This window comes from Delphinapterus leucas, chromosome 17 (genome assembly GCF_059928025.1).
Source record: "Delphinapterus leucas isolate spDelLeu-1000000601 "Yukka" chromosome 17, BTC_Dleu_Yukka2, whole genome shotgun sequence".
Lineage (NCBI taxonomy): Eukaryota > Metazoa > Chordata > Mammalia > Artiodactyla > Monodontidae > Delphinapterus > Delphinapterus leucas.
The window spans coordinates 38432218-38459983 of record NC_143145.1 but is presented as its reverse complement, the minus strand read 5'-3'; the positions used below and the strand labels follow the sequence as shown (position 1 = coordinate 38459983).

The 27766-nt window shown below is 37.2% G+C and overlaps 1 protein-coding gene and 1 long non-coding RNA gene across 14 annotated transcripts in view; one reads left to right on the top strand and one right to left on the bottom strand.

Annotated features, from left to right (window-relative positions):
• Nucleotides 1–13527: 13527 nt before the first annotated feature.
• LOC149746938 (uncharacterized) lies at nucleotides 13528–17712 on the bottom strand. Its single transcript, XR_016388369.1, has 3 exons — nucleotides 17623–17712; nucleotides 17069–17124; nucleotides 13528–14025 (listed from the first exon to the last, which is right to left on the bottom strand). It is a non-coding gene; the product is annotated as an uncharacterized LOC149746938 (long non-coding RNA).
• A 7553-nt stretch (nucleotides 17713–25265) lies between these two features.
• VPS13B (vacuolar protein sorting 13 homolog B) overlaps nucleotides 25266–27766 on the top strand; it is a 795150-nt gene continuing 792649 nt past the window's right edge. For 6 of the 13 annotated variants that reach the window (XM_089898532.1, XM_089898533.1, XM_089898534.1 and 3 more), the window contains exons 1-2: nucleotides 25457–25619; nucleotides 25990–26168. In XM_089898532.1, the coding sequence (XP_089754658.1) occupies nucleotides 26022–26168 (147 nt within the window). In that variant the 5' untranslated portion in view covers nucleotides 25457–25619; nucleotides 25990–26021. The other 7 variants (XM_022584711.2, XM_022584714.2, XM_089898526.1 and 4 more) reach the window with 6 other exon arrangements.

The following is a 27766-nucleotide window of genomic DNA, read 5'->3' as shown; positions in this document are numbered from 1 at the left end:
CAACTAAGGAGCTGGCGAGCTGCAACTAAGGAGCTGGTGAGCCGCAACTAAGGAGCCCTGGAGCAGCAAGTAAGGAGCCTGCCTGCCACAACTAAGGAGACCGTGAGCTGCAACTAAGACCTGGTGCAACCAAATAAATCTTAAAAAAGAAAGAAAGCTTCAGGAGAGGGGTGATAAAAGAGAAAAGTATAATGGCAGTATTCCTATTGAATTACTGGTTGCTTTTTCATTCAATTTATTTAGTGTCTCCTACATTTCAAGCACCAAATTAACACCTAGTGATACAAAGATGATAATGACACAATCTCTACTCTTTAAAAGCTCTCAATTAAGTGGGCAATTCAGATATTAAAAATAAATAATCCATTCTTTAAACTGGAGGAACACAGAAAAGAGGGCAGGTGACTCTGGGAGGTGTGATGAACAGGTTGTGAGATGGACAGGAAGTCTTAAAGGTTGAAGCCCAAGATACCAACAACCAGTCATATCTAACCACGGTGAAAAATACTAGGAGTATAGCATTGACAAATACAGAACTAGAATTAATACAGTAGATATGAGGAGATGGTCAAATAGTAGTATAGAATAATTTCCTGAATATATCTTCTCTTTTGGAAAGTACAAGTGTACAAAATCTCTTTCCCCTAAATCCCTACAGAATCTTTCCACTGCCAGACCTGGGAGACACCATCAATTATCTTACTGTCTCTCTTCTCTTCATTTGCATCACGTTTTTCAGTATTTTTGCTCTCCTCTGTGACCAGTAACTAGAGTGAAGGGGAGGAAGAAATTTAGATAATTACAACAGCTTTAAACCAAGTACTGGAGAACACCTTTGCTTGCCCATATAAGTATGATTAAATAAATAAGTAAAGAACCTGTCTCCCAGCACCACCTGCAGGGGATGAAGAAGTCTGCAACAGGATTTAGTACTTCTCTGCCAGAGTATCTTCAATCCAACATTCCTTTATTGAGCATCTACTAAGAGACTGATTTTAGTAGCTGAGGAGAACACAAAGATCAGTAAGAGACCATCCACTCACATTCTAAGGAACATTATTAGAACTTTTCGTGGTGACCAGAGTAGCTTGGAAGAAACTGATTAAATTTAAGGGAATCAGGTTTCTTTTGTGCAAATTGAATAGTAAAGCAACTACTACATTGCCTTTTTATACCCTCCATTGATAGAAACGGAGAACGAAGGTGATTTCACAGGTTTAAGTAGTGAAGTAATAAAGTCTGTTTTTGAGGCTTCAAGGCTGTTGAGCTTGTAATATGATGAGAAAGGCCTGTGTTGTATACCATTTTATGTGGGCCAGTTAAGGTTGTTCATTTTCGGATTTAAGGCTATCCCCAGACAACTGTCTTACAGGATGGTTCTCTGCTGGTCATAAGAGAGATCAGATGGAAGAAGATACGTGGCTGAATAGAAATCCATAAGCACCTATTTGAAATAAACTCAGAGTGTATACTAGTAAGAGCCTTTTACTTTCCTTATCAAATCATGTCCTAGAAGCTAGGAAGAATGAGGTTTCCAAAAGTTCCTAGCCTTCGATAGTCTTACAAACAAGTACAGAATGTTTTTCTGATTTCTGGCATTTAAAATAGAAGCAGAATGCACTGTATACACAAGGGGCAAAATAGATGAAAGGAGAGTTCATTACACTTTTAGAGCAAAGAAAGACCTCTGTTGGGTGAGTGATACAGAATATCATCCTGCTGATCTGCAGGATGGCTTTCAGTGTTTTTGTCTAGATTTGGAGTCTTCCTATATATACAGACAGGACTTTCAGGGGGAGCATCCAGTCAGCTATGACCCCTATCACCCGTCCCACAGCCCTAGGAAAATGCATACATGACTTTGGGTAGTCATATTCTGGTCTTTTCAGCTTCTTTGGACCAGGCATTTGAACCAATGCAGATTAAGTCCTGAATCAACTCTCCCAATTATACCTCTTTCTAAAACCACACCAGAAGTTATAAAAGCAATGGCATGGTCTGGTGAGTAAAATAATAATTGTCAGACGTAAGGGGAATCTTGGTATCATACAGTCCAGTATTTCTCAGAGTGTGAGTCCTCCATCTGCTGAAGAATTTCTTGCTATTACAAATGCAGATTTGGGCTCTACATTAAACCTAATCAATTTCAGTCCTTAAGGATGACATCTAAAAATCTGCATTTTTAATAAGCTCCTTAAATTGATATGTGCATTAATGTTTGGGAGCCACTCATCTAGTCAAACTTCTTCATATGACAGGTGGGGAAATAATATCAGAGAAATGAAGTGATTTAATCAAAGTGACAGAGCCAGTCAAAGGCAGAAACTGGATTCAAACTCAAATCTTTTGACTCCCATGTTAGAAGTCTTTCAAATATAAGTAGTTTGTATTTATTTGTAAATTCCCAATAGTCCTCAGTGAAAAGGGAATTTGAGTTCTTTGTTCCTTGATATCCCCCCAAATTTAATAATTTATCATTAGTGGGTTCCCAGTACTTGCTAAGCAAGCTGTTGCCTTGAAATGTTGGGAATATCAATTATAGAAGCTTGTGGACAAAAGTAATTTATCTTGTTACTGTTCCATTCACCATCACAATAAAATAAGCAAGATAATTTATCAACAAGGACATATACTCATTTTTCTCAAATCACAGGAGACAACAATAAAAAGTAAACGGAAAACGCTGCTACTAGTGTTAAATAAGAATATCCCACTCTCTGTAACAACATACCATATGGTATTTCCCTACCTTGTTCAGTATTTAACCTAACAATTTATTGCTAGGAGTCTTGGCAGCAAGCTGTGCAAGTTGAAGTGGAATCTGATTGAGGTGAGTTAATTAATGTGGTGGCAGCTTGGAATGTTGTCCAGCTGCCAGTGAGAATTATGTATGTTTGCCTTTGGCCCAAGTGTGAAATGGCTGGCTATTGATTTCAGAAGTGTGAGTGTGATTTTTATATCTCACACGAATGAATACATTTTTTGTATCCTACACATTTGGGGAAATGCTAAAATTTATTGGGTAATGTTATTTACCACTTGTGTGGCAGGAAGAGAAAGGTGGGATTTTGCCCCAGAGTTGACTCTGCATCTGTAGAAAAAGCAAAAGCAGGTGGCAAATAAATCTATGAGCAGGTAAATAAGCCATCTGAAATTAGCTCATCTGGGCTAATGTTTTCAGGAATAACTTTAAAAAGGAGGTAAGCAAGATTTGAACCAGAAAAGAATAGCTCTTGTAATGATGAAAGGATCCTGAAAGTAGAAAACACAATGTTAAACTTCCCTTTAAAGAAATGGTTTTTGGATTTACTATTGAATTACATTTAGAATTTTAATTTTCTCTTCACCAAACACAACCCTCTATTGAAGACATCACCTCTCTATGCAGTCTTCCGTCCTATCAATAACTGATGATAGCGATTCCTGTGAAGTGTTTTTTTTGTGTGTGTGTGGTACGCGGGCCTCTCACCGCTGTGGCCTCTCCCGTTGCGGAGCACAGGCTCCGGATGCGCAGGCCCAGCGGCCACGGCCCACAGGTCCAGCCGCCCCGCAGCATGTGGGATCCTCCCGGACCGGGGCACGAACCCGCGTCCCCTGCATCGGCAAGTGGACTCTCAACCACTGCGCCACCAGTGAAGCCCCCCTGTGAAGTGTTTTTGATGTTAAAGGTACTATGAAGTTTTGAACTAGTTGTTACTGATATGGGCAGGGGTTCTCCAGATCAAGTAGTCAGTAACTAACACTAAACAAACACAGTTCAAAATACATTTGAAGGGAGTCAAATATTATTGTTTCCCTACCATTTTTTTAATGTAAAAATACCATTAAGATAAAAGGTCTTGACAAAAGTTTACTTTAGTAGATTAAGGTAATGGATACTTAAAAATTTAATGTATACACACATTTCTTTCTTTTATGCCACCATTTGGAACAAATCTAAAATACACTGAAACTGGGGCTTTCCTGGTGGCGCAGTGGTTAAGAATCCGCCTGCCAATGCAGGGGACACGGGTTTGAGCCCTGGTCCGGGAAGATCCCACATGCCACAGAGCAACTAAGCCCGTGCACCACAACTACTGAACCTGTGCTCTAAAGCCCGTGAGCCACAACTACTGAGCCCACATGCCACAACTACTGAAGTCCATGCGCCTAGAGCCTGTGCTCCACAACAAGAGAAGCCACTGCAATGAGAAGCCCGTGCACCGCAAGGAAGAGTAACCCCCACCCGCCTCAGCCAGAGAAAAGCCCGTGCGCAGAAACAAAGACTCAATGCAGCTTAAATAAATAAATAAATAAATAAAAATAAAATACACTAAAGCTAAAGGAAACGGCAGGCAGGAGATGTAAGAGCAAATAATATGAAGAAAAGGTTGCAAACCTAACAAAACAAGTAATACCAGAACTCCTTTTTGATGATAAAAAATTTCCTTAAATTTTGATGTTGCCATGAGAATATTAATAAAACTTAAAAATGAAAGTGTTCACACTTTGGAAGATACTAAATGAAATTAGTTTATCAGGTAAAAATCTAGCAAAAATAGTATTTTAAAGGTAGAAATGTATAGAAAAAAATACAATGCAGTTCTTACCTCCTAAAAGCTTTAAGAAAATATGATGATAGCTTTCAAAACTTTTATTCAGATAACTGAGAGGTTCTGGAGGTTTGGACTTCATTTTATTGGAAGTTGGAGAAAGGTAATTTTTTTGGTCCCATGCTAAATAATAGAATATGATGTTTCCTTTTTCCCCAAGGGTATTTAATGTCATATTATTTATGATGTGTTTTTTTCTATGCTGAAAATTTTTAGTAATAGAAGAAATTATTATAATTATATATAAAGCTATAGTTATTGCCTGGTTACTTAATTTTTTTCTTTATTAGATATGGCAGTTTCAAATATGAGAAAGACATTTTATGCCTACCTTTCACATAAAAGGTCATAAAGAAAACGCTGGTAAGTATTGTACTCTTCAGATTATAGGTTTATCACATCCTTGACTTTTCAGGCTAAAGTAATCCTCAGAATCTTGTTTTAGATTATATTGCTTTCAGAGTGAATAAGAAATCAAACATTTTAATCTAATGTACACCTACTGGCCATCTCATAAAGTCGGACTTATCACAGATAACTGGCCTGAGAATGAACTTTTATAAATTATTTAGTTGTTATTGAAAACATTTTTTAAATTCAGCTTGGCATAGGTTTCTTCAGACAAAATGTTTTCCCCTTAAAATTTTCTGATGTTTATGGTATGTTTACAAGTACGTAATGACTGTGAAAGATGCCCTTACACAAAATTACCCTAAATTTGATGATTATTCTCATATAAACTTTACATTAACATAGCTAATGTGTTAAATAATTTTGGTGAAAAGCTAAGTTTTTTTAAATGTGGGGGTTTTTTTAAAGAAAAATCAGGACCATTTAATATTAATGAAAGATCCTCAAATAATTCTAACATCAGGAGATTAAAATAACACTACATTATATGTTTTCAAAATACTACAGCAAAAATTATGCACCTTCTATGTACAAAATGATACATCAATGGGGGATGATATAAGTTTAAATAAAATTTATTCTGTGGCATAGTGAGGTAATTTATAAGAAGCTTTCATTGTCTCTAGGTAATGAGTCCTGCCTTCACTTTGCACGACTTCATAAGTTCTGTGTGATAACATTTGAGTTACTATAATGAAATGGTCAGTTTTTAAAAAATTATTTTAATTTTAGTGAACTTGATGTTTTCTTAAGCATTACAAAGTCATTTGAATGCTTCTTCATTTTCCCATGTGCTCTTTTCAGATATAACTGGGTTAGTACAGTAATAGAATCATGGGTTCATAGAACTTTAGACTCTAAAGAGACTTAAATGTCCCTCAGTCTGTGAAATATAAGGTGAGTTAACTAATGTCCAGAGATTTAAAGTGACTTACTGCAATCATGAAGCAGATCATGGGTAGAGTCAGGCTAGGGACTCAGATCTGTAAGTCTGATATGCTTCCATCTGCATTAATTACTGTCCTAAGTAAGAATATGACTATAACTATATATGTGTATAATTTTTAAGAACAGTTTTAGGTTTATAAGAAAATTCTGAAGATAGTTCAGAGGGTTCTCATACCTCACACCCAGTCTATTATTAATATCATACATTAGTATGGTTACATTTGTTACAGTCAATGAACCATCATTATCATTAATTAAAGTCCATACGTTTTCCAATTTCCTTACTTTTTACCTGATGTCCTTTTCCTGTTTCAGTATCCCATCCAGGATTCCACATTACATTTTGTTGTCACGTCTCCTAATGCTCCTCTTGGCTATGAGTTTCTCAGACTTTCCTTGTTTTCAATGACCTTGACAGTTTTGAGGAGTATTGTCAGGTATTTTGTAGAATGCCCCTCAGTTGGGATTTGTCTGATGTTTTCTCATGATTACATTGGTTATGGGTTTTCAGAAGAAAGACTACAGAGGTAAAATGCCATTTTCATCAGTCTTATCAAGGGTACATACTATCAACATGACCTATCACTGTTGGTGTTGACCTTAATCAGCTGGTAGTGGCTTTCAGGTTTTTCCACCGTAAAGTTACTCTCCCCCACCCTTTTTCACCTTTTCATACTGTACTCTTTGAAAGAATTCACTATGTTCAGCCCTCACTTAAGGAGTGAGAAGTTATGCTCCATCTCCTTGGGTATGTGCATAAATTGTTTGGAATTCTTCTGCAAGTGAGATTTGTCTTTTCTCCCTCATTAATTTACTCATTCATTCAATTATTTATTAAAGTCAGTATGTTGTATAGGATATTTATTTTATGCTTTAGTTTATAATTCCATACTACTTTAGATTTTTGTTCATATTTTCCAGATTTGGCCATTGGGAGCTCTTGCAGTTGGCTCCTATGTCCTTTTGACATACCCCTATTACTCTCTCTCTGTGTGTGTGTGTGTGTGTGTGTGTGTGTGTGTGTGTGTGTGTGTGTGTATCACTTCCTTAATATCTGGCACTACAGGATGCTCCAGGCTCATCTTGTATATTCCCTGCCAGAGTCCTAAAACTAGCCAGGTCTCCAAGGAGCTCTGGGTCCTTTTATCAGAGAATGGTGTTAGAGAATAAGAGGTAGGCACTAGGTGTGATCATTGCTACTGGTGTGTCATTGCATCTATATCCTCTCAACTGGTAAAGCAAGGAAGTAATTGTACACATACATACACATATCTATAAATACTTATTTGTGTAACCAACTGCATCTATATTAAGGTAAACGTGGGTACATATTGATGTCTTTAATTCAGTATATATTTTTAAAAGGTCTTTTATTAGTTTTATATTATAAATGTAAAGTATATTCTTTTTTGAGGTGAAATTTACATAGCATAAAATTAACCATTTTAAAGTGTACAGTTTAGTGACACAGTCTTGCAACCACCACCTCTATTCAGTTCAGCAACTTTTTCATCATTCTGAAGGAAAACCTCATACTCATTGAGCAGTGCCTTCTCATTCCTCTCTCTCTCAGCCCGTCAACCACTAGTCTGCTTTCTGTCTCTACAGATGTACCTATTCTGAATATTTATTATAAACCAAACCCTATAATATGTGACCTTTTGTGTTCTTTCACTTAGCATAATGTTTTTGAGGCCCAACCATGTTGTAGCATGTATCAGAACATCATTCTTTCTTATGACTGAGTAATATTTCATTGTATGTATATACCACATTTTGTTTATTCATTCATACATTGATGGGCATTTGGGTTGCTTCCATCTTTTGGCTATTGTGAATAATACTGCTATGATATATCATAGTAGCAGAATATAGTTTCTGTTTGAATCTCTGTTTTAAATTCTTGGGGGTATCTACCTAGAGGTGGAATTAATGAATCATATGGTAATTCTATGTTTAATTTTTTGAAAAAGTTACCATACTCTTTTCCACAGCAACTGCACCATTTTACATTACCACCAGCAATGTGTGAGGGTTCCAATTTCTCCATATCCTCATCAATACTTATTTTCCCTTTTTAAAATTATAGCTATCCTAATTGGCGTGAAGTGGCATCATTATATTTTTGATTTATATTTCCCTAATGACTAATGATATTGAACATCTTTTCATGTGCTTATCGGCCATTTGTATGTCTTCTTTGGAGAAATGTCTTTTCAATTTCTTTGCACATTTACAAATTGACTTGTTGGTCTTTTTGTTATGTTGTAAGAGTTCTTTATACATCCTGGATATTAAATCCTATCAGATATATTATTTGCAAATATTTTCACCTAGTCTATAGGTTGCCTTTTGACTCTCTTTATAGTGTTCTTTTCTGCACAAAAGTTTTAAATTTTAATGAAATTCCATTTATGTTTTTTTTTTTTTGCCTGTGCTTTTGGTGTCATTTAAGAAACCCTTGTCAATTCCAAGGCCATGTAGATTTGCCTCTGTGTTTTCTATGAGTTTTATAGTTTAGCTCTTAAATTTAAATCTTTGATCCATTTTGAGCTAATGTTTGTTGTGTGAGATAAGGGGCTAAAGCCATTCATTTGCATGTGGATATTGAGTTTTCCCAGCATCATTTGTTGAAGAGATTATTCTTTCTCCATTGAGTGGTCTTGACATGCTTGTCAAAAATCAATTAACCACAGATGTGAGAGTTTATTTCCGGGCTCTCTGGTCTATGTGTCGTCCTGATGCCAGTACCACACTGTTTTGATTACTTGTAGCTTTGAAATCAGGAAGTGAGAGACCTCCAACTATTTTTTTCAAGATTGCTTTGGCTGTTTGGGGTAACTTGAAATTTCTTATGAATTTTAGGATGGGTTTTTCATTTCTGCAAAAATGCCATGGAATTTTGATAGGTATTACATTGAATCTGTATATTGCTTTGGGTGGTATTATCATCTTAATAATATTAACAATATTAAGTCTTTCCATTCATGAACACCTGCTTTTGCTTTCTTACAGGATGTAATTATTCTATCTTCTTGATCAATTGACCCTTGTATCAATATATACTGTTCATCTTTGTCTCATAACAATTTTTGACTTAAAGTCTATTTTGTCTGATGTTAATCCAGCCATCCAAGCTCTCTTTTAGTTACCATTTGCGTATAATATTTTTTTCCACCTTTTCATTTTTCAATCTATTTGTGTCTGTGGATCTAAGGTGAGTTTCTTGTAGACAACAAATGGTTGGATCACTCTTTTCTTTTTGAAACACATTCTGCCAATCTCTGTCTTTTAATTTGTGAATTTAATCCATTTACATTTAAGGTAATACTGATAAAGATGGATTTACTTCTGTCATTTTCCTATTTGTTTCCTTTATGTTTTATATATATTTTTTGTTCGTTAAAACACAAATACTGCCTTCATTTGTGTCTAAGTGTATTTTTTCTATTGTATCTTTTCATGCCCTTCTTTTTTTTTTCAGTATATTTTTTGGTTATTTTCATAGTAGTTATCTTGGAGCTTCCAATTAACATCTAAAAGTTTTAACAGTCTAGTTTGAATTTATACCCACTTAGCTTCAACAGCATAAAAAAGCTCGGTTACTGAACAGCTTTGTCTCCCCATTTTATTTTGTTATTGTCACAGATTATGTCATTATACATTATTGCCTATTAACATATATTTACAAATAGTATATAAATAAATAATTTTATGTATTTGTATTTTAAATCATATAAGAAACAAAAGAAGAGTAACAAACCAAAAATATCATAATACTGACTTCTACACTTACTTATGTAGTTACCTCTACTGGCATTCTTGCTTTCTTCATATGGCTTTCAGTTATTGTCTAGTGTCCTTTCATTTCCCTGAAGGAGTCCCTTTATTCTTAAAATTTTTTAACATCTTTATTGGAGTATAATTGCTGTACAATGGTGTGTTAGTTTCTGCTGTATAACAAAGTGAATCAGCTATACATATACATATATCCTCATATCTCCTCTCTCTTGCGTCTCCCTCCCACCATCCCTATTCCACCCCTCTAGGTGGACACAAAGCACTGAGCTGATCTCCCTGTGCTATGAGGCTGCTTCCCACTAGCTATCTATTTGACATTTGGTAGTGTATATATGTCCATGCCACTCTCTCACTCGAGGGAGTCCCTTTAGTATTTCTTTTTCTTTTTTTAAAAATATTTATTTATTTATTTTTGGCTACGTTGGGTCTTTGTTGCTGCGCATGGGCTTTTCTCTAGTTGCGGTGAGTGGGGACTACTCTTCGTTGTGGTGTGCAGGCTTCTCTTGTTGCGGAGCATGGGCTCTAGGCGCGTGGGCTTCAATACTTGTGGCATGCAGGCTCTAGAGCGCAGGCTCGGTAGTTGTGGCGTATGGGCTTAGTTGTTCTGTGGCATGTGGGATCTTCCTGGACCAGGGCTCGAACCCACATCTCCTGTATTGGCAGGCGGATTCTTAACCACTGTGCCAACAGGGAAGCCCCCTTTAGCATTTCTTAAAGGGCTGGTTTGCTAGCAGTGAACTCCCTCAGCTTTTTTAAAAATCTAGAATGTCTTAATTCCTCCCTAATTTTTGAAGAATAGCTTTGCCAGGTATAGAATTTTTGGGTGACAGTTTTTTTTCCCTTTGAACATTTAAAATATGTTATTCCACTGCCTTCTGGCTACCATGATTTCTGATGACAAATAGGCTGTTAATCTTTTTAAGAAGCTCTTGAACATGTCAAGTCACTTTTCTCTTGCTGCTTGCTGAATCTCTCAGCAAGTTTTTGACAGTTTTATTATAATGTGTCCTGGTGTGAATCTCTTTGACTTTATCCTACTTGTAGTCTGTTGAGCTTCATGGATGTATAGATTCATGTCTTTCATTAAATTTGGGCAGTCTTTGGCCATTATTTCTTCAAAGATTCTTTCTGTTCCTTTTTCTTTTCTGGGACTCTCACGTGATGAGATATTTAATGGTGTCCCACAGTCCCTTTGGCTCTGTTAATTTTATTTTTTTCATTCTTTTTCTTTCTGCTCCACAGACTGGATAATTTCCGTTGTCCTATCTTCAAGTTTGCTGATCTTTATTCTGCCTATTCAAGTCTGCTCTCAACACTTCTAATGAATTTCATTTTAGCTATTGTACTTTTTAGCTCCAGAGTTTCTATTTGGTTTCTTTTTATAGTTTCTGTCTCCTTATTGATATTCTCTATCCATATATTGTTCTTCTGCTTTTTTTGTTAGTTCTTTGCCCATGGTTTCCTTTAGCTTTTGAGTATATTTAAGATAGCTGACTTAAAGTCTCTGCCTAGTATGCCTGGGCTGCCTCAGGGAATGTTTCTGTTACCTTTTTCCTTTGAATGGGCCATACTTTACTGTTTCTTTGTATACCTTGTGATTTTTTTTTTTGTCAAAAAGTGAACATTTTGGTATTATAACTCTGGAAAGCAGATTCTCCTCCCTCCCCAGAGTTTGCTGTTGTGGCTTGTTGATGACTACAATCATCCATTTCTCTAGTGACATTCCCATACTCTTTTTGCAAAGACTATATTTCTTATTTGTGTGTGGTTATTGAATCTCTGTTGCATTATATCAGTGGTCAGTTAGTGACCTGACAGAGATTTCCCTAAGTGCCTGGAGCCAAAAAGAAAAAAAAACCCACCACACTCTCCTTATTTTCTCAGATTGGCTCTGAGCAGAGGCAGTCCTTCAGTGCTTGGACAGGCCACCTAATTCTGTCTTAGCTTTTTACTTCCTGCTTGTGCAGACCCTAAAGATCAGCCTTAGAGGTGCAAGCTTAGGGTCCACTCAGGTCTTTTTCTGAGCATGCATTGAGCTCTAGGCATGCATGTTGCATAAAAGAAGTATCAGTACTTCTTTTATTGCTAAATAGTATAACTTTTATTGCTAAATAATACTCCACTATATGGATATAACATATTTTATTTATTTATCCATCAATTGATGGACATCTGGATTGTTTCCACTTTTTGGCTGTTATGAATAATGCTGCCCTGACATCGTGGACTCTTTCTAGTCTAGTATAGGTAGATCTAACTCATTTATATTTTGAAAACAGACTTATTTATTAGATATAATTGATATACAATGCGCTGCATATATTTAAAATTCATAATCTGATGATGTGTAAGTCTGTGAATTCATCACCATAATGAAGAAAACAAACATTTTCATTGCTTTCATTTCAAAAGTTCCACATGCCACTTTGTAGTCCTATGCAACTCTACAGCCCTATCTGACTGCACCCACTGATCTAATTTCTGTCATGAAATATTAGTTTGCATTTTCTAGAATTTTATGTTAGTGGAATAGTACAGTATTGCACTTTTTGTCTAGTTTGTTTCACTCGGCATAATTATTTTGATTTTTTCCCATGTTGTTGCATGTATCAATAGTTAATTTATTGCTGAATGGTATTCCATTATATCACAACTTGCTTATCCATTACAATTACAAATGATCTTTCAAATGATCTGAGATATTACAAATGATCCTGTTTAAGCATTTTTGTACAAATCTTTTTGTGGACTAATTCTTTCATTTCTCTTTGGTAACTACCTAGAAGTAGAATAGCTGGGTTGTATGGTAGGTGAATATTTAACTTTTTAAGAAAATGCCAAACTGTTTCCAACAATGAAAAACAATGGCCATTCGGACAACAGCCAACAGTTGTATCATTTTACATTCTTAATAGCAGTGTATGAGCATTCCAGTTGCTCTATATCCTCACCAACACTTGGTATGGTCAGCCTTTTAAATTTCAGCCATTTTAGTATGTGTGTAGTGGTATTTAATTGTAGTTTTATATTATATTTTACTGATGACTAATGATGTTGAGCATCTTTTTATGTATACCAGTTTGCCATCCATTTTTCTTCTATGGAGAAGTGCATGTTCAAATATTTTGCCCATTTTAAATTGGTTTTTGCTTTTCATTATTACAGAGATTGAGGGATATGAGTTCTTAGCATATTCTGGATAAAACTCCTTTGATGGATATGTGTTTTAAAAATATTTCAGTCTGTGGCTTGCCTTTTTATTTTCTTGGCAGCATCTTTATTGAATTAAAGGCCAGCATGTAGATAAAGAAGGAAATCATCATACGGCCACAGTTCATGTGGAAGACTTGCAAGTTTTAATTGATCATGGTCTTAATACAAGTCTAGGGTGTGATGTAGCTAGTGAACTCAGGCTTTATCTATGAGTACATTTTGTAAATAATGAGAAGTAATAATCTTATGATACTTTGTACTGATCATATCACATTATTATTTTCAATTCTGGGGACTAAATGTTAAACGGAACATCGTCAAACTTAAGTGCATTCAGAGGAAGTAGATTAGGATAGTAAGAAGACAAAGAGAAAAGATCAAAGGAACTTGAGATAGTCTAGAAATAAAAGAAATAAACAGAGACAAAGTTTTCAAAAATTTGAAGGTCTTGCAGAGTAAGAGAATAGTTAAGTGCGTGGGATGTGTACTTAGAGGGACATGAATTCAAAAGCTAGTTACTCTTAATTGATTAGGCATAGTACTCAAAGGCTAAGTTTTTTCACTGGTAAAATTCATAGTACATATTAAATACTCAACAAATAATATTATTCTTAAGCTTACTATGTGACAATAGTATTGTTATGAACTATTTATTACATAACTACTTCTGGAAAATCATAGGATAATTGGGATATTCATTTTATTAATTTATTCTGAACAAAATTGGCACTTTATTTGGAAGGTCTGTCAGTGTTTTAGTTACCTATTGTTATGTAAGAAATTGCCCCCAAATCTAGAAGATTAAACAATGAACACTTATCTCACAATTTCTGCTGTGGTTTAGGAAATCAGGAGCAGCCTAGCTGGGTAATTCTGGCTCAGGGTCTCTCGTGAAGTTACAGTTAAGATGCCAGCAAGGGCTGTGATCATCTTAAGGCTGACTGTTGACAGAAAACCCCAGTTTCATCCTTGCCCCTTGGCAGGAGGCCTCAGGTTCTTGCCATGTTAACTTTCCCCTAGTGAAGCTTGAGCATTCTCATGTCATGGCAGCCGGCTTCTCCTAGAGGAAATAATACAAAGAGTAAGGAAGAAGTCACAATGCCTTTTATGTCCCACTTTCAGAAATCACATATTGTCACTTCTGCCTCCTTGAATTCCTTAAAAGTGAGTCACTAAATACAACCCATACTCAAAGAAAGGGGAATTAGGCTCCACTTTTTAAAAGGGTTATTATTAAAGAATTTATGGACATATTTTTAAAAACGAATGCAACCAAAAAGGAAATTTGTGCACAAAAATATTTTAAGGATGTTTCTGATGTTGACTTAGGAAAGAAAAGTGTTCAGCCCTCATCTCCGTAATCAAGTTTCTGGATATAGATTTCCTATAAAATCACCACACCAAATATATTTCCCTTTAAGTTTGCTTCCTAAAATATTGGGTCCACCTCAGGTAAAGAAATATTTCAATTATTTAATTATCATAAAACCCTGACCTCATGGAGAGATATCCAGTCTTTCCCTGTAAAATGGTCCTCATTGAGTTTCTGTCTGAAGTCTTTTGGCCATTCAAGATAAGAATCTTAATTTATGTTCTTCTGCTAGCTCAGGGTTAATATCTTCATATTATATGAAGACTATCTCCCCTGTCAATCTGACCTAGTATATTAGTTTCCTGCGGCTGCTGTAACGAATTACTGCAAACTGGGTGGCCTAAAACAGCACAATTTATTCTCTTTTAGTTCCAGAGGCCAGAAGTCCAAAATCAAGGTGTCAGCAGGGCTGCACTCCCTCTGGAGGCTGTGGGGGAAGAAGATTCTTCTTCTTCTTCTATTTCTACTTCTTTTAGCTTCTGGTGGCTCTTGGCATTCCTCGGCTCAGAGCTGCATCACTCCAGACTCTGTGGTCACACTGCCTCCTCCTTTTCTGCCTGTTATCTTCCTTTGTCTCGTTCTTATAAGGACACTTGTTACTGGATTTAGGGCCCACGGTAAAATCTAGAAGCTCCTCTTCTCCAAATTCTTAATCACATATTTTGCTATATAAGGTAATATTCCATCTTTTACTATATTACCAAGGTAATATTCACAGGTTCTGAGAATTAGGATGTGGTCATATCTTTTGTGGGGCCGCCATTCAGCACACTACCCCTATTATCACTATTAATTAGCCTGGCAAAATAGGATATCCTTAAGATAGTCCCTAAAATATGACTAAAACTTTTGTTTCTTTAAAATTTACTCTGTTATTAATATAATCAAATGTCTGAAAATATATAATTTCTTAGAAAAGGTGGGATTTATGGTTTTTTGAAGGCGTGATATAAACTTGAGAAATGTTGGTCTAATTGATTAATCTTTTGTTATCAAGTATTTTGTACATATATAAACATACAAAAACACCTATGTACTTACCACCTAACTCTCAAATATTAATATTTTGCATTATTTTAAAAAACATTATAGATACAGTTGAAGTACCCTGTATTCTCTTCCCTTGTTTTATTCTTCCATCTCTTCTTCTTTACAGGTAATTACTATCCTGAATTTGGTGGTTTTCTTTGTCATGAAAATATTTAATACTATTTATAAATATGTAGCTATCAAAATATAGAGCCATATATATCTTGGAATGCCATATATATGTCTATATATATTATAAATATGATATGCTATACTTATTGTTATTTTTTCTCAATGTTATATTTTTCAGATTTAGTAATGTTGTTAAATATATAATTTTGTTCAGTGTTTGTTTCATAGACTGAGCTGCAAACCATTAGTAGCGCAATCAATTTAGTAGGTCATGAACTACTTTAGAAAAAAAGAAATAGAATAACAGAGAAAATAGAATGCACCACATGCACATGTGCACCACATGCAATTTAAATATAGTTTTGTGAAAGTTCTCTCTTTTTCTCTCTCTTTTTACGTATAAATTGAGTCATGGTGTAAACTATATTTCTAACTAGGTAAAACATTTGAAAGACATAGCTCTAACTCATTTATTTTCATTACTATAAATTTCATTATATGAATGTACCACATTTTTCCTGTTGATATTCAATTGTTTGCACTATTTTACTATTAAAATTAATGCTGCAAAATACTGTTAAACAAGACTCCTTGTTCATGTATGTAAGACTTTATATTATTTACAAGTGGAAGTGCTACAGTATATGTATGTTCAGCTCTGCTGGATATTTCTAAATTCCTCTTCACTGTGGAGTTTTCATTAGCAGTGTACAACATCCATAGAATGTATTTACAGCATCAAGAGTGAACCCTACTGTAAACTATGGACTTTGGGTAATAATGATGCGTCAACATGGGTTCATCAATTTTAATAAATGTCACTGTGGTGGGGAATGTCAATAGTGGAGAAGGTTTTATGTGTGTGGGGACAGAGATTATATGGGAACTCTCTGTACTTTCAGCTCAATTTTTCCGTGAACCTACAACTGCTCTAAAATAAATAAGGTTTATTAATTAAGAAAAGCAAAAAACTTCACCTGACTCTGGAGAACTATTGCCTATATAACCAACATGGCTTAAAGGCTTATTGAGACTTAAAAAATGTATTTTTTGTGGGGGGAATATCTCAATAAAAAAATATAATAGTAGGACATTTGGGAAGGGGTACTTATTTGACGTTAAAAAAAAGCATGAGCAATGAAGGAAACATATTAGTGAAAAGGAATGAAATGTATCTTGACTACTTATGGAACAGGGCACAACAGAACACAGGTCGAAAACCACTACTTTTTGATTCTTAAAACCAAAGAAAAAAAGTCAGTGCCCAGATAATTTTTCCAAGGCAGGAATTCGGCAATTTTTTTCTTGGCTCCAAGAGAAAAATAGCACAAAAAAGGTTTAGTATTCCATGATTAGTTATTATTTTGTTTATACATCATAGTAAAAGATCTATTTTAAATACCTGGCTAGGAGACACTCAAGGTGGCAGAAGAGTAAGACATGGAGATCACCTTCCTCCCCACAAATACATCAGAAATACATCTACATGTGGAACAACTACAACAGAACACCTATTGGATGCTGGCAGAAGACCTCAGACTTCACAAAAGGCAAGAAATTCCCCACGTACCTGGCTGTGTGGCTGACAGGGTCTTGGTGCTCCGGCCAGGTGTCAGGCTTGTGCCTCTGCGGTGGGAGAGCCAAGTTCAGGACATTGGTCCACCAGAGACCCCCCAGCTCCATGTAATATCAAGTGGGGAAAGCTCTCTCAGAGATCTCCATCTCAATGCTAAGACCCAGCTTCACTCAACGAGCGGGAAACTACAGTGCTGGACACCCCATGCCAAATAACTAGCAAGATAGGAACACAACCCCACCATTAGCAGAGAGGCTGCCTAAGATCATAATAAGGTCACAGACACCCCAAAACACACCACCGGATGTGGTCCTGCCCACCAGAAAGACAAGATCCAGCCTCATCCACTAGAACACAGGCACTAGTCCCCTCCACCAGGAAGCCTACACAAGCCACTGAACCAACCTTAGCCACTAGGGGCAGACACCAAAAACAATGGGAACTACAAACCTGCAGCCTGCAAAAAGGAGACCCCAAACACAGTAAGTCAAGCAAAATGAGAAGACAGAGAAACATGCAGCAGATGAAGGAGCAAGGTAAAAACCTACCAGACCAAACAAATGAACAGGAAATAGGCAGCCTCCCTGAAAAAGAATTAAGAGTAATGATAGTAAAGATGATCCAAAATCTTGGAAATAGAATGGAGAAAATACAAGAAACGTTTAACAAGGACCTAGAAGAACTAAAGAGCAAATAAACAGTGATGAACAACACGATAAATGAAATTAAAAATTCTCTAGAAGGGATCAATAGCAGAATAACTGAGGTAGAATAACGGATAAGTGATCAGGAAGATAAAATAGTGGAAATAAGTACTGCAGAGCAGAATAAAGAAAAAGGAATGAAAAGAATTGAGGACAGTCTCAGAGACCTCTGCAACAAAATTAAACGCACCAACATTCGAATTACAGGGGTCCCAGAAGAAGAGAAAAAGAAAGGGACTGAGAAAATATTTGAAGAGATTATAGTTGAAAACTTCCCTAATATGGGAAAGGAAATAGTTAATCAAGTCCAGGAAGCACAGAGAGTCCCATATAGGATAAATCCAAGGAGAAATATGCCAAGACACATATTAATCAAACTATCAAAAATTAAATACAGGGCTTACCTGGTGGTGCAGTGGTTGAGAGTCCGCCTGCCGATGCAGGGGACACAAGTTTGTGCCCCGGTCAGGGAGGATCCCACATGTTGCAGAGCAGCTGGACCCGTGAGCCATGGCCGCTGAGCCTGTGCGTCCAGAGCCTGTGCTCCACAATGGGAGAAGCCACAGCAATGGGAGACCCGTGTATTGCAAAAAATAAATAAATAAATAAGTACAAAGGAAAAACATTAAAAGCAGCAAGGGAGAAACAACAAATAACACCCAAGGGAGTCCCCATAAGGTTAAAAGCTGATCTTTCAGCAGAAACTCTGCAAGCCAGAAGGAAGTGGCAGGACATATTTAAAGTGATGAAGGAGAAAAACCTGCAACCAAGATTACTCTTCCCACAAGGATCTCATTCAGATTTGATGGAGAAATTAAAACCTTTACAGACAAGCAAAAGCTGAGAGAATTCAGCACCACCAAACCAGCTTTATGACAAACGCTAAAGGAACTTCTCTAGGCAGGAAAAACAAGAGAAGGAAAAGACCTACTATAACAAACCCAAAACAATTAATAGGAACATACATATCGATAATTACCTTAAATGTAACTGGATTAAATGCTCCCAACAAAAGACATAGACTGGCTGAATGGATCCAAAAACAAGACCCGTATGTATGCTGTCTTCAAGAGACCCGCTTCAGACCTAGGGACACATACAGACTGAAAGTGAGGGGATGGAAAAAGATATTCCATGCAAATGGAAACCGAAAGAAAGCTGGAGTAGCAATTCTCATATCAGATGAAATAGACTTTAAAATAAAGACTATTACAGGAAACAAAGAAGGACACTACATAATGATCGAGGGATAGATCCAAGAAGAAGATATAAAAATTGTAAATATTTATGCACCCAACATAGGAGCACCTCAATACATAAGGCAAATGCTAACAGCCATAAAAGGGGAAATCGACAGTAACACAATCATAGTAGGGGACTTTAACACCCCACTTTCAACAGTGGACAGATCATCCAAAATGAAAATAAATAAGGAAACACAAGCTTTAAATTATACATTAAACAAGATGGACTTAACTGATATTTATAGGACATTCCATCCAAAAACAACTGAATACACATTCATCTCAAGTGCTCATGGAACATTCTCCAGGATAGACCATACCATGGGTCACAAATCAAGCCTTGGTAAATTTAAGAAAATTGAAATCGTATCAAGCATCTTTTCTGACCACAACACTATGAGACTAGATATCAATTACAGAGAAAAAATCTGTAAAAAATACAAACACATGGAGGCTAAACAATACACTACTTAACAACCAAGAGATCACAGAAGAAATCAAAGAAGAAATCAAAAAATACCTAGAAACAAATGACAATGAAAACACGACACACCAAAACCTATGGGATGCAGCAAAAAAAGTTCTTAGAGGGAAGTTTATAGCAATACAATCATACCTTAAAAAACAAGGAACAGGGCTTCCCTGGTGGTGCAGTGGTTGAGAGTCCGTCTGCCGATGCAGGGGACACGGGTTTGTGCCCCGGTCCAGGAAGATCCCACATGTCGCGAGTGGCTGGGCCCGTGAGCCATGGCCACTGAGGCTGCACGTCCGGAGCCTGTGCTCTGCAACGGGAGAGGCCACAACAGTGAGAGGCCCGCGTACTGCAAAAACAAAAACAAAAGAAACAAGGAACATCTCAAATAAAAAATCTAACCTTACACCTAAAGCGATTAGAGAAAGAAGAACAAAAAACCCCAAACTTAGCAGAAGGAAAGAAATCATAAAGATCAGATCAGAAATAAATGAAAAAGAAATGAAGGAAACAATAGCAAAGATCACTAAAACTAAAAGCTGGTTCTTTGAGAAGATAAACAAAATTGATAAACCATTAGCCAGACTCATCAAGAAAAAAAGAGAGAAGACTCAATTCAATAGAATTAGAAATGAAGATGGAGAAGTAACAATTGACACTGGAGAAATACAAAAGATCATGAGAGATTACTACAAGCAACTCTATGCCAATAAAATGGACAACCTGGAAGAAATGGACAAATTCTTAGAAATGCACAACATTCTGAGACTGAACCAGGAAGAAATAGAAAATATGAACAGACCAATCACAAGCACTGAAATTGAAACTGTGATTAAAAATCTTCCAACAAACAAAAGCCCAGGACCAGATGGCTTCATAGGCGAATTCTATCAAACATTTAGAGAAGAGCTAACACCTATCCTTCTCAAACCCTTCCAAAATATAGCAGAGGCAGGATCACTCCCAAACACATTCTACGAGGCCACCATCACCCTGATACCAAAACCAGACAAAGATGTCACAAAGAAAGAAAACTACAGGCCAATATCACTGATGAATATAGATGCAAAAATCCCCGACAAAATACTAGCAAACAGAATCTGACAGCATGTTAAAAGGATCATACACCATGATTAAGTGGGGTTTACCCCAGTAATGCAAAGATTCTTCAATATACGCAAATCAACCAATGTGATACACCATATTAACAAACTGAAGGAGAAAAACCATATGATCATCTCAATAGATGCAGAGAAAGCTTTTGACAAAATTCAACACCCATTTATGATAAAAATCCTCCAGAAAGTAGGCATAGAGGGAACTTTTTTCAACATAATAAAGGCCATATATGACAAACCCACAGCCAACATCGTCCTCAACGGTGAAAAACTGAAAGCATTTCCAACTAAGATCAGGAACAAGACAAGGTTGCTCACTCTCACCACTATTATCCAACATAGTTTTGGAATTTTTAGCCACAGCAATCAGAGAAGAAAAAGAAATAAAAGGAATAAAAATGGGAAATGAAGAAGTAAAGCTGTTACTGTTTGCAGATAACATGATACTACCTATAGAGAATCCTAAAGATGCTACCAGAAAACTACTAGAGCTAATCAATGAATTTGGTAAAGTAGCAGGATACAAAATTAATTCACAGAAATCTCTAGCATTCGTATACACTAATGACGAACAATCTGAAAGTGAAATGAACAAAACACTCCCATTTACCATTGCAACAAAAAGAATAAAATATCTAGGAATAAACCTACCTAAGGAGACAAAAAAACCTGTGTGCAGAATATTATAAGACTGATGACAGAAATTAAAGATGATACAAATAGATGGAGAGATATACTGTGTTCTTGAATTGGAAGAATCAACATTGTGAAAATGACTCTACTACCCAAATTCAATGCAATCCCTATCAAACTACCACTGGCATTTTTCACAGAACTAGAACAAAAAATTTCACAATTTGTATGGAAAGACAAACGACCCCAAATAGCCAAAGCAATCTTGAGAAAGAAAAACAGAGCTGGAGGAATCAGGCTCCCTGACTTCAGACTATACTACAAAGCTACAGTAGTCAAGACAGTATGGTAATGGCACAAAAACAAATATAGATCAATGGAACAGGATAGAAAGCCCAGAGATATACCCACGGACATATGGTCACCTTATCTGTGATAAAGGAGGCAAGAATATACAGTGGAGAAAAGACAGCCTCTTCAATAAGTGGTGCTGGGAAAACTGAACAGCTACATATAAAAGAATGAAATTAGAACACTCCCTAACACCATACACAAAAATAAACTCAAAATGGATTAAAGACCTAAATGTAAGGCCAGACACTAGCAAACTCTTAGAGGAAAACATAGGCAGAACACTCTATGACATAACTCACAGCAAGATCCTTTTTGACCCAGCTCCTAGATAAATGGAAATAAAAACAAAAATAAACAAATGGGAACTAATGAAACTTAAAGCTTTTGCACAGCAAAGGAAACCATAAACAAGACCAAAAGACAACCCTCAGAATGGGAGAAAATATTTGCAAATGAAGCAACTGACAAAGGATTAATCTCCAAAATTTACAAGCAGCTCATGCAGCTCAATATCAAAAAAACAAACAACCCAATCCAAAAATGGACAGAAGACCTAAACAGACATTTCTCCAAAGAAGATATACAGTTTGCCAACAAACACATGAAAGAATGCTCAACATCATTAATCATTAGAGAAATGCAAATCAAAACTACAATGAGATATCAATTCATACCGGCCAGAATGGCCATCATCAAAAAATCTACAAACCATAAATGCTGGAGGGTGTGTGGAGAAAAGGGAACCCTCTTGCACTGTTGGTGGGAATGTAAATTGATACGGCCACTATGGAGAACTGTATGGAGGTCCCTTAAAAAACTAAAAATAGAAGTACCGTACGACCCAGCAATCCCACTACTGGGCATATATCCTGAGAAAACCGTAAGTCAAAAAGAGTCAGTTACCACAATGTTCATTGCAGCTCTATTTACAATAGCCAGGTCATGGAAGCAACCTAAGTGTCCATCAACAGATGAATGGATAAAGAAGATGTGGCACATATATACAATGGAATATTACTCAGTCATAAAAAGCAACGGAATTGAGTTATTTGTAGTGAGGTGGATGGACCTAGAGTCTGCCATACACAGTGAAATAAGTCAGAAAGAGAAAAACAAATCCGTATGCTAACACATATATATGGAATATAAGAAAAAAAGTCATGAAGAACCTAGGGGCAAGATAGGAATAAAGGCACTGACCTACTAGAGAATGGACTTTAGGAAATGGGCAGGAGGAAGGGTAAGCTGTGACAAAGTGAGAGAGTGGCATGGACATATATACACTACCAAATGTAAAATAGATAGCTAGTGGGAAGTAGCCACATAGCACAGGGAGATCAGCTAGGTGGTTTGTGACCACCTAGAGGGGTGGGATAGGGAGGTTAGGAGGGAGGGAGCTGGAAGAGGGAAGAGATATGGGAACATATGTATATGTATAACTGATTCACTTTGTTATAAAGCAGAAACTAACACACCAGTGTAAAGCAATTATACTCCAATAAAGATGTTAAAAAAAAAACCCAAAAAACACATTCATGTACCAAAGTGTTCACTGCAGCTCAATTTACAATAGCCAGGACATGGAAGCAACCTAAGTGTACATCGACAGATGAATGGATAAAGAAGATGTGGCATATATATATACAATGGAATATTATTCAGCCATAAAAAGCAACGAAATTGAGATATTTGTAGTGAGGTGGATGGGGCTAGAGTCTGTTATCAGAGTGTAGTAAGTCAGAAAGTGAAATACAAATCCGTATGCTAACACATATATATGGAATCTAAAAAAAAATGGCTATGAAGAACCTAGGGGCAGGACAGGAATAAAGACGTAGACGTTGAGAATGGACTTGAGGACACGGGGAGGGTGAAGGATAAGCTGGGGCGAAGTGAGAGACTGGCATGGATTTCTGTATTCTACCAAATGTAAAATAGCTAGTGGGAAGCAGTCGCTTAGCACAGGGAGGACAGGTCAGTGCTTTGTGACCACCTAGTGGGGTGGGATAGGGAGGGTGGGATGGAGTTGCAAGAGAGAGGGGATACGGGGATATATGTATACGTATAGCTGTTTCAGTTTGTTATAAAGCAGAAACTAACACACTATTGTAAACAGTTATAGTCCAATAAAGTTGTTAAAAATATCTGGCTAATTTATCTTAATATATTGGTCTCATTTATTAAATTGCCACACAAATAAGACTAGGCCCTTTTTCTTCCCTAGCAGAATAACAGGACTTGGAGCTCCTGCTCTAGACCACCTAGGGCTTTCAAACAATTTGTGCAACCATTTATATTAAAACTTCTGAGCCATGGCTTCAACCTCTTCACTTTTCAAGTGAAGCAGATAACTAATTACTTGGATAATTTACTTGGCTGATTTAGTAGGCTTTAATAAGACCCAAGTTACTTGGGTTATTCATCAAGGCTTTTTGTGAGAGGACACCTGCTCTGAATTAGCCATTAGCTGCTTCTCTTTCCTTTTTTTTTTTCCTTCCTTCCTTCCTCTTTCTCCAACCCCCCACCTTCTTTCTTTTTGAAATTTAGTTCCTTATTTTCATTAACAAAACAGATCTAAACACCTTGGCATCCTCACTTATGCCTCTTTCCTATGGCAGTTTCTAAAACTCTTTCAAGAAACCTCAACTTCATCATATCACCAATGAATTGGGAGACTGGGATTGACATACATACACTAATATGTATAAAATGGATAACTAATAAGAACCTGCTGTATAAAAAAATAAAATTCAAAAATTAAAAAGAAAAGAAATCTTAAATCGAATTCCAATAAAGAGTTTTAGGAATTTACTTAGGAAGTGTTTTCAATTAAATGCAACGACAACATGGGTGGATATTTTAATAACCTTGTAAGGAAAGTCTATTTTCAAAATGCAGTGGTAGGTGTCTTCTTCAGAGGTTACCAAAAATAGTAAATACTGGTCAATAATTAGGCAGCATGTCCTATGCTATCACTTTAAGCCCAGTATATAGGTGTTTATCCGGTGTTGGGTGTTTGAGTTTCTTGACTTCGTAAGCTTGCAAAGTACTAGAAGGAAAGGTAGTATTTTATACATTCATTTCAGCCTAATAAAACCAATACTGACTTTTAAAGAACTTTGAATTCATTATCTATCAGCTATTTCTTTTCACTTTCTCTAAGAGTCTTATTTCCTTCTGCTATTCCTACCGCTTTTCTGAAGTTCCATATATCGGACTACAATCCAATGGACCTCCACGATTTTCTCTTTATTCCTTCCCCGCACAAATTTAAACATACTAAACCACTCCTTCGCCAGAGTAAAAGAACGCGAGAGCTCGTCTACACGTTTGGTCAAAACGCATTCTCCTAATCCTGATCCCTTCAACTTCTCCTTTCCCCCCGCGAATGAAGCTCTCGATCTAAATTTACCCCCCACCCCACCTGCAGCCTTATTATTACTGCTCTGCGCACTGAACCCAAGTTCTTTCCAGGTCTTCCATTTCCTAAGAAAAACAAAAGCCACTTGGTTTTCAGGGCTTTAAACACTAGGACCCGCTTTCTTCCTCCTCATCGGACCTATGGGCCCTCCGTGCTTCCTCACTCGGACTCGATATCCACCTCAGCTGCTCTCTTGCCGCAGCACCACTTCCGGATCTCCGGTGTCTCCGCTTTACCGGTCCGCCCACCTCCCCCGCGCACTTCCTAGAGCTTTGTGCGAAACACTAGCTGGGTAGGAGCGGAGACGCAGGCTGGCCGAGGGCCAGCGGTCTCCTCCTAGAAGACGCACTGAATGGCTTATTCAGCCTGAGAACTCCGGCCCTGCTGCGGAGTCGAGTGGTGGCGGTGGAGGGTTAGTTTGTTTCGAGCACCGAGCGGGGCACACCCGGAAGTGCGCTGTACGGGAGCTGCGCCGCCTCAGCAGGCGGGTGCCGGGTACCGGGAGGTGAAGGAGACGCCACGGTACTCTTCGGCGTGTCACCCGAGGGTGCAATACGGCGAGAGGCGTACGGCCTGCTTCTGGCTCTGTTTCTACGGTGGTAGATCCGGCCGGGTTCCGGGGGGCGAGGGCCTCCTGGGGCGGCTGGGCTGGCTAAGGGAGGGGTGCGGCGGCCAAAGGCGAGCCTGCCTCTCCTCATTTTCCCACTCCAGGGGACCCGCTTTCTTTAGGTCACCACCTCTTCCTCCCACTTCTCGCCAGGCGAGTTGAGGGGAGTTGTACTAGTGAGGCAGTCGCGGCTGGAGCAGAGTCCATTTGAGTTTTCTCTGCTTCTGGGAGAAGGCGAGCGGCCGCTTTGGTGGGGACTGTTGCTTTTCGGCCTCTTCAGCCTTTCCTGAGAAATGCCTTTTCCTTAAGGAATGCACCACAGACTCAGTTACCTCTAATGTTTCTGTCTTTATCCCTTTCAGCTTCTGACTTTGACTCCTCTGTACCTTAAAGAATGCTGGAGTCATATGTGACTCCAATTTTAATGAGCTATGTGAATCGCTACATCAAAAACTTAAAGCCGTCAGATCTACAGCTTTCATTATGGGGCGGAGACGTGGTTCTCAGCAAGCTGGAGTTAAAATTGGATGTGCTGGAGCAGGTAAGCGGTGTAGCTGTCACTGGAAACATTTTCAGCCTGCTTGGAAGTAATGTGTGCTTTCCTACACTGACTATGCTTTAAAAGCTTAGTTTTTCTGCTAATGTATTTTGGGCTATCTTGAACTAGAGACCTTGCTTTACAGAATTTTTTTTTTTATGGTTTGTTACTAGTGATGGATTATTAGAATCATAATCCCCCAAATTGCCGCAACAGATAGAAAAAAAATTTCATTGTTCTTGTCAGAATTGTTCACTCTGTTACTCAGTTCTTAAGCTTTACCGAATATGCTAATTTACATTGCTAGGATTCTGTATGACGCTGGAAAATATTCTCTTTTTCCTTTTTGGGGAACGAAGGGGTGCGAAAGACAGCAAGGTCACATCTTGAGGAAAGCTCTCTCAGTGGGAAAAATGACATTACCCATGACATCCTCAGAATATTGAATAGACAGACAGATTGAGAATGCCAGCATAGTTGAAAACTTCTTTCTTAATCACTTTTTTTGTTTCTTTTTTTTTAACATGGGAATGGTCTGATGTAAATGAACTGTAACTTCAAAGTTCATATATTTATTAATTCACTTAGTACACTTATTATTAACATATGCCAGGCAATTCTTTTAGGCTTGAGAATACAAAAATTATCTCTGGGAACTCAGGAGTCAGAGACCAACTGCTTTTTAGGAGCTAAGGGAAGACAATCTGATGGTGATGTTATTAGTAACTTTTAGTTATATTCCACTGCTTTCTGTACTATGGAATAACGTGGAGTTAACGCTGAGAAATAATATTCTTGGTTTCTTCCCCTTCCACTCTCCAAGGTTGATTATCTTAATATTTTCATTGTTTTTTAATGAGCACAAATCCTAAGTATACAGCTCAAATTTTGCATATGCATACACCTGTGTAACCACTATCCAGATCAAGAAATAAAATACTTCCTGCACCCCAAAACGCTCTCCTTGCCTTTTTGTAATTAGTACCTCACCCCTAAAACAAGTGACTTGTATTCTGACTTCTATCAACACAGATAAATTTCTTGAACCTGTTCTTGAAACTTAAATGAGAATCACTTGTGTTTGAATTCTTTTGTTCGACATTATGGCCAAGATTAACCCAGGTTCTTGAATGAATGACAGTTTATTCTTTGTATTGCCTTGTGGTATTCCCTTGGTATAAAGATTCACAGTTTATATATTTATTTTCCTTTTGAGGTACATTTGGATTTTTTCTGCTTTTGACAATTATGAAGAAAGCTCTTAAGAACATTCTTGTATTGGATAGAGGTGTTGATTTCCTTTAGATGCATACCTAGGAGGCAGGCATATATTTAGCTTTAATGGATACTGCCAAATAGTTTTCCAGGGTGGTTGTACCAATTTACATTCTCACCAGTAATGTGTGGGAGTTCCAGTTACTTCACATTTTTTGCTGTTACTCGGTAAGTTTATTATTTTTAGCCTTTCCCTGTGCTATTGGCTGCTTGTATATCTTCTTTGGAGAAATGTCTGTTAAAGTCCTTTGCCCATTTTAAAAAGTTTTTTTTGTTACTGAGTTGTAGGAATTATTTATATATTCTGGGTATCAATCCCTTATCAG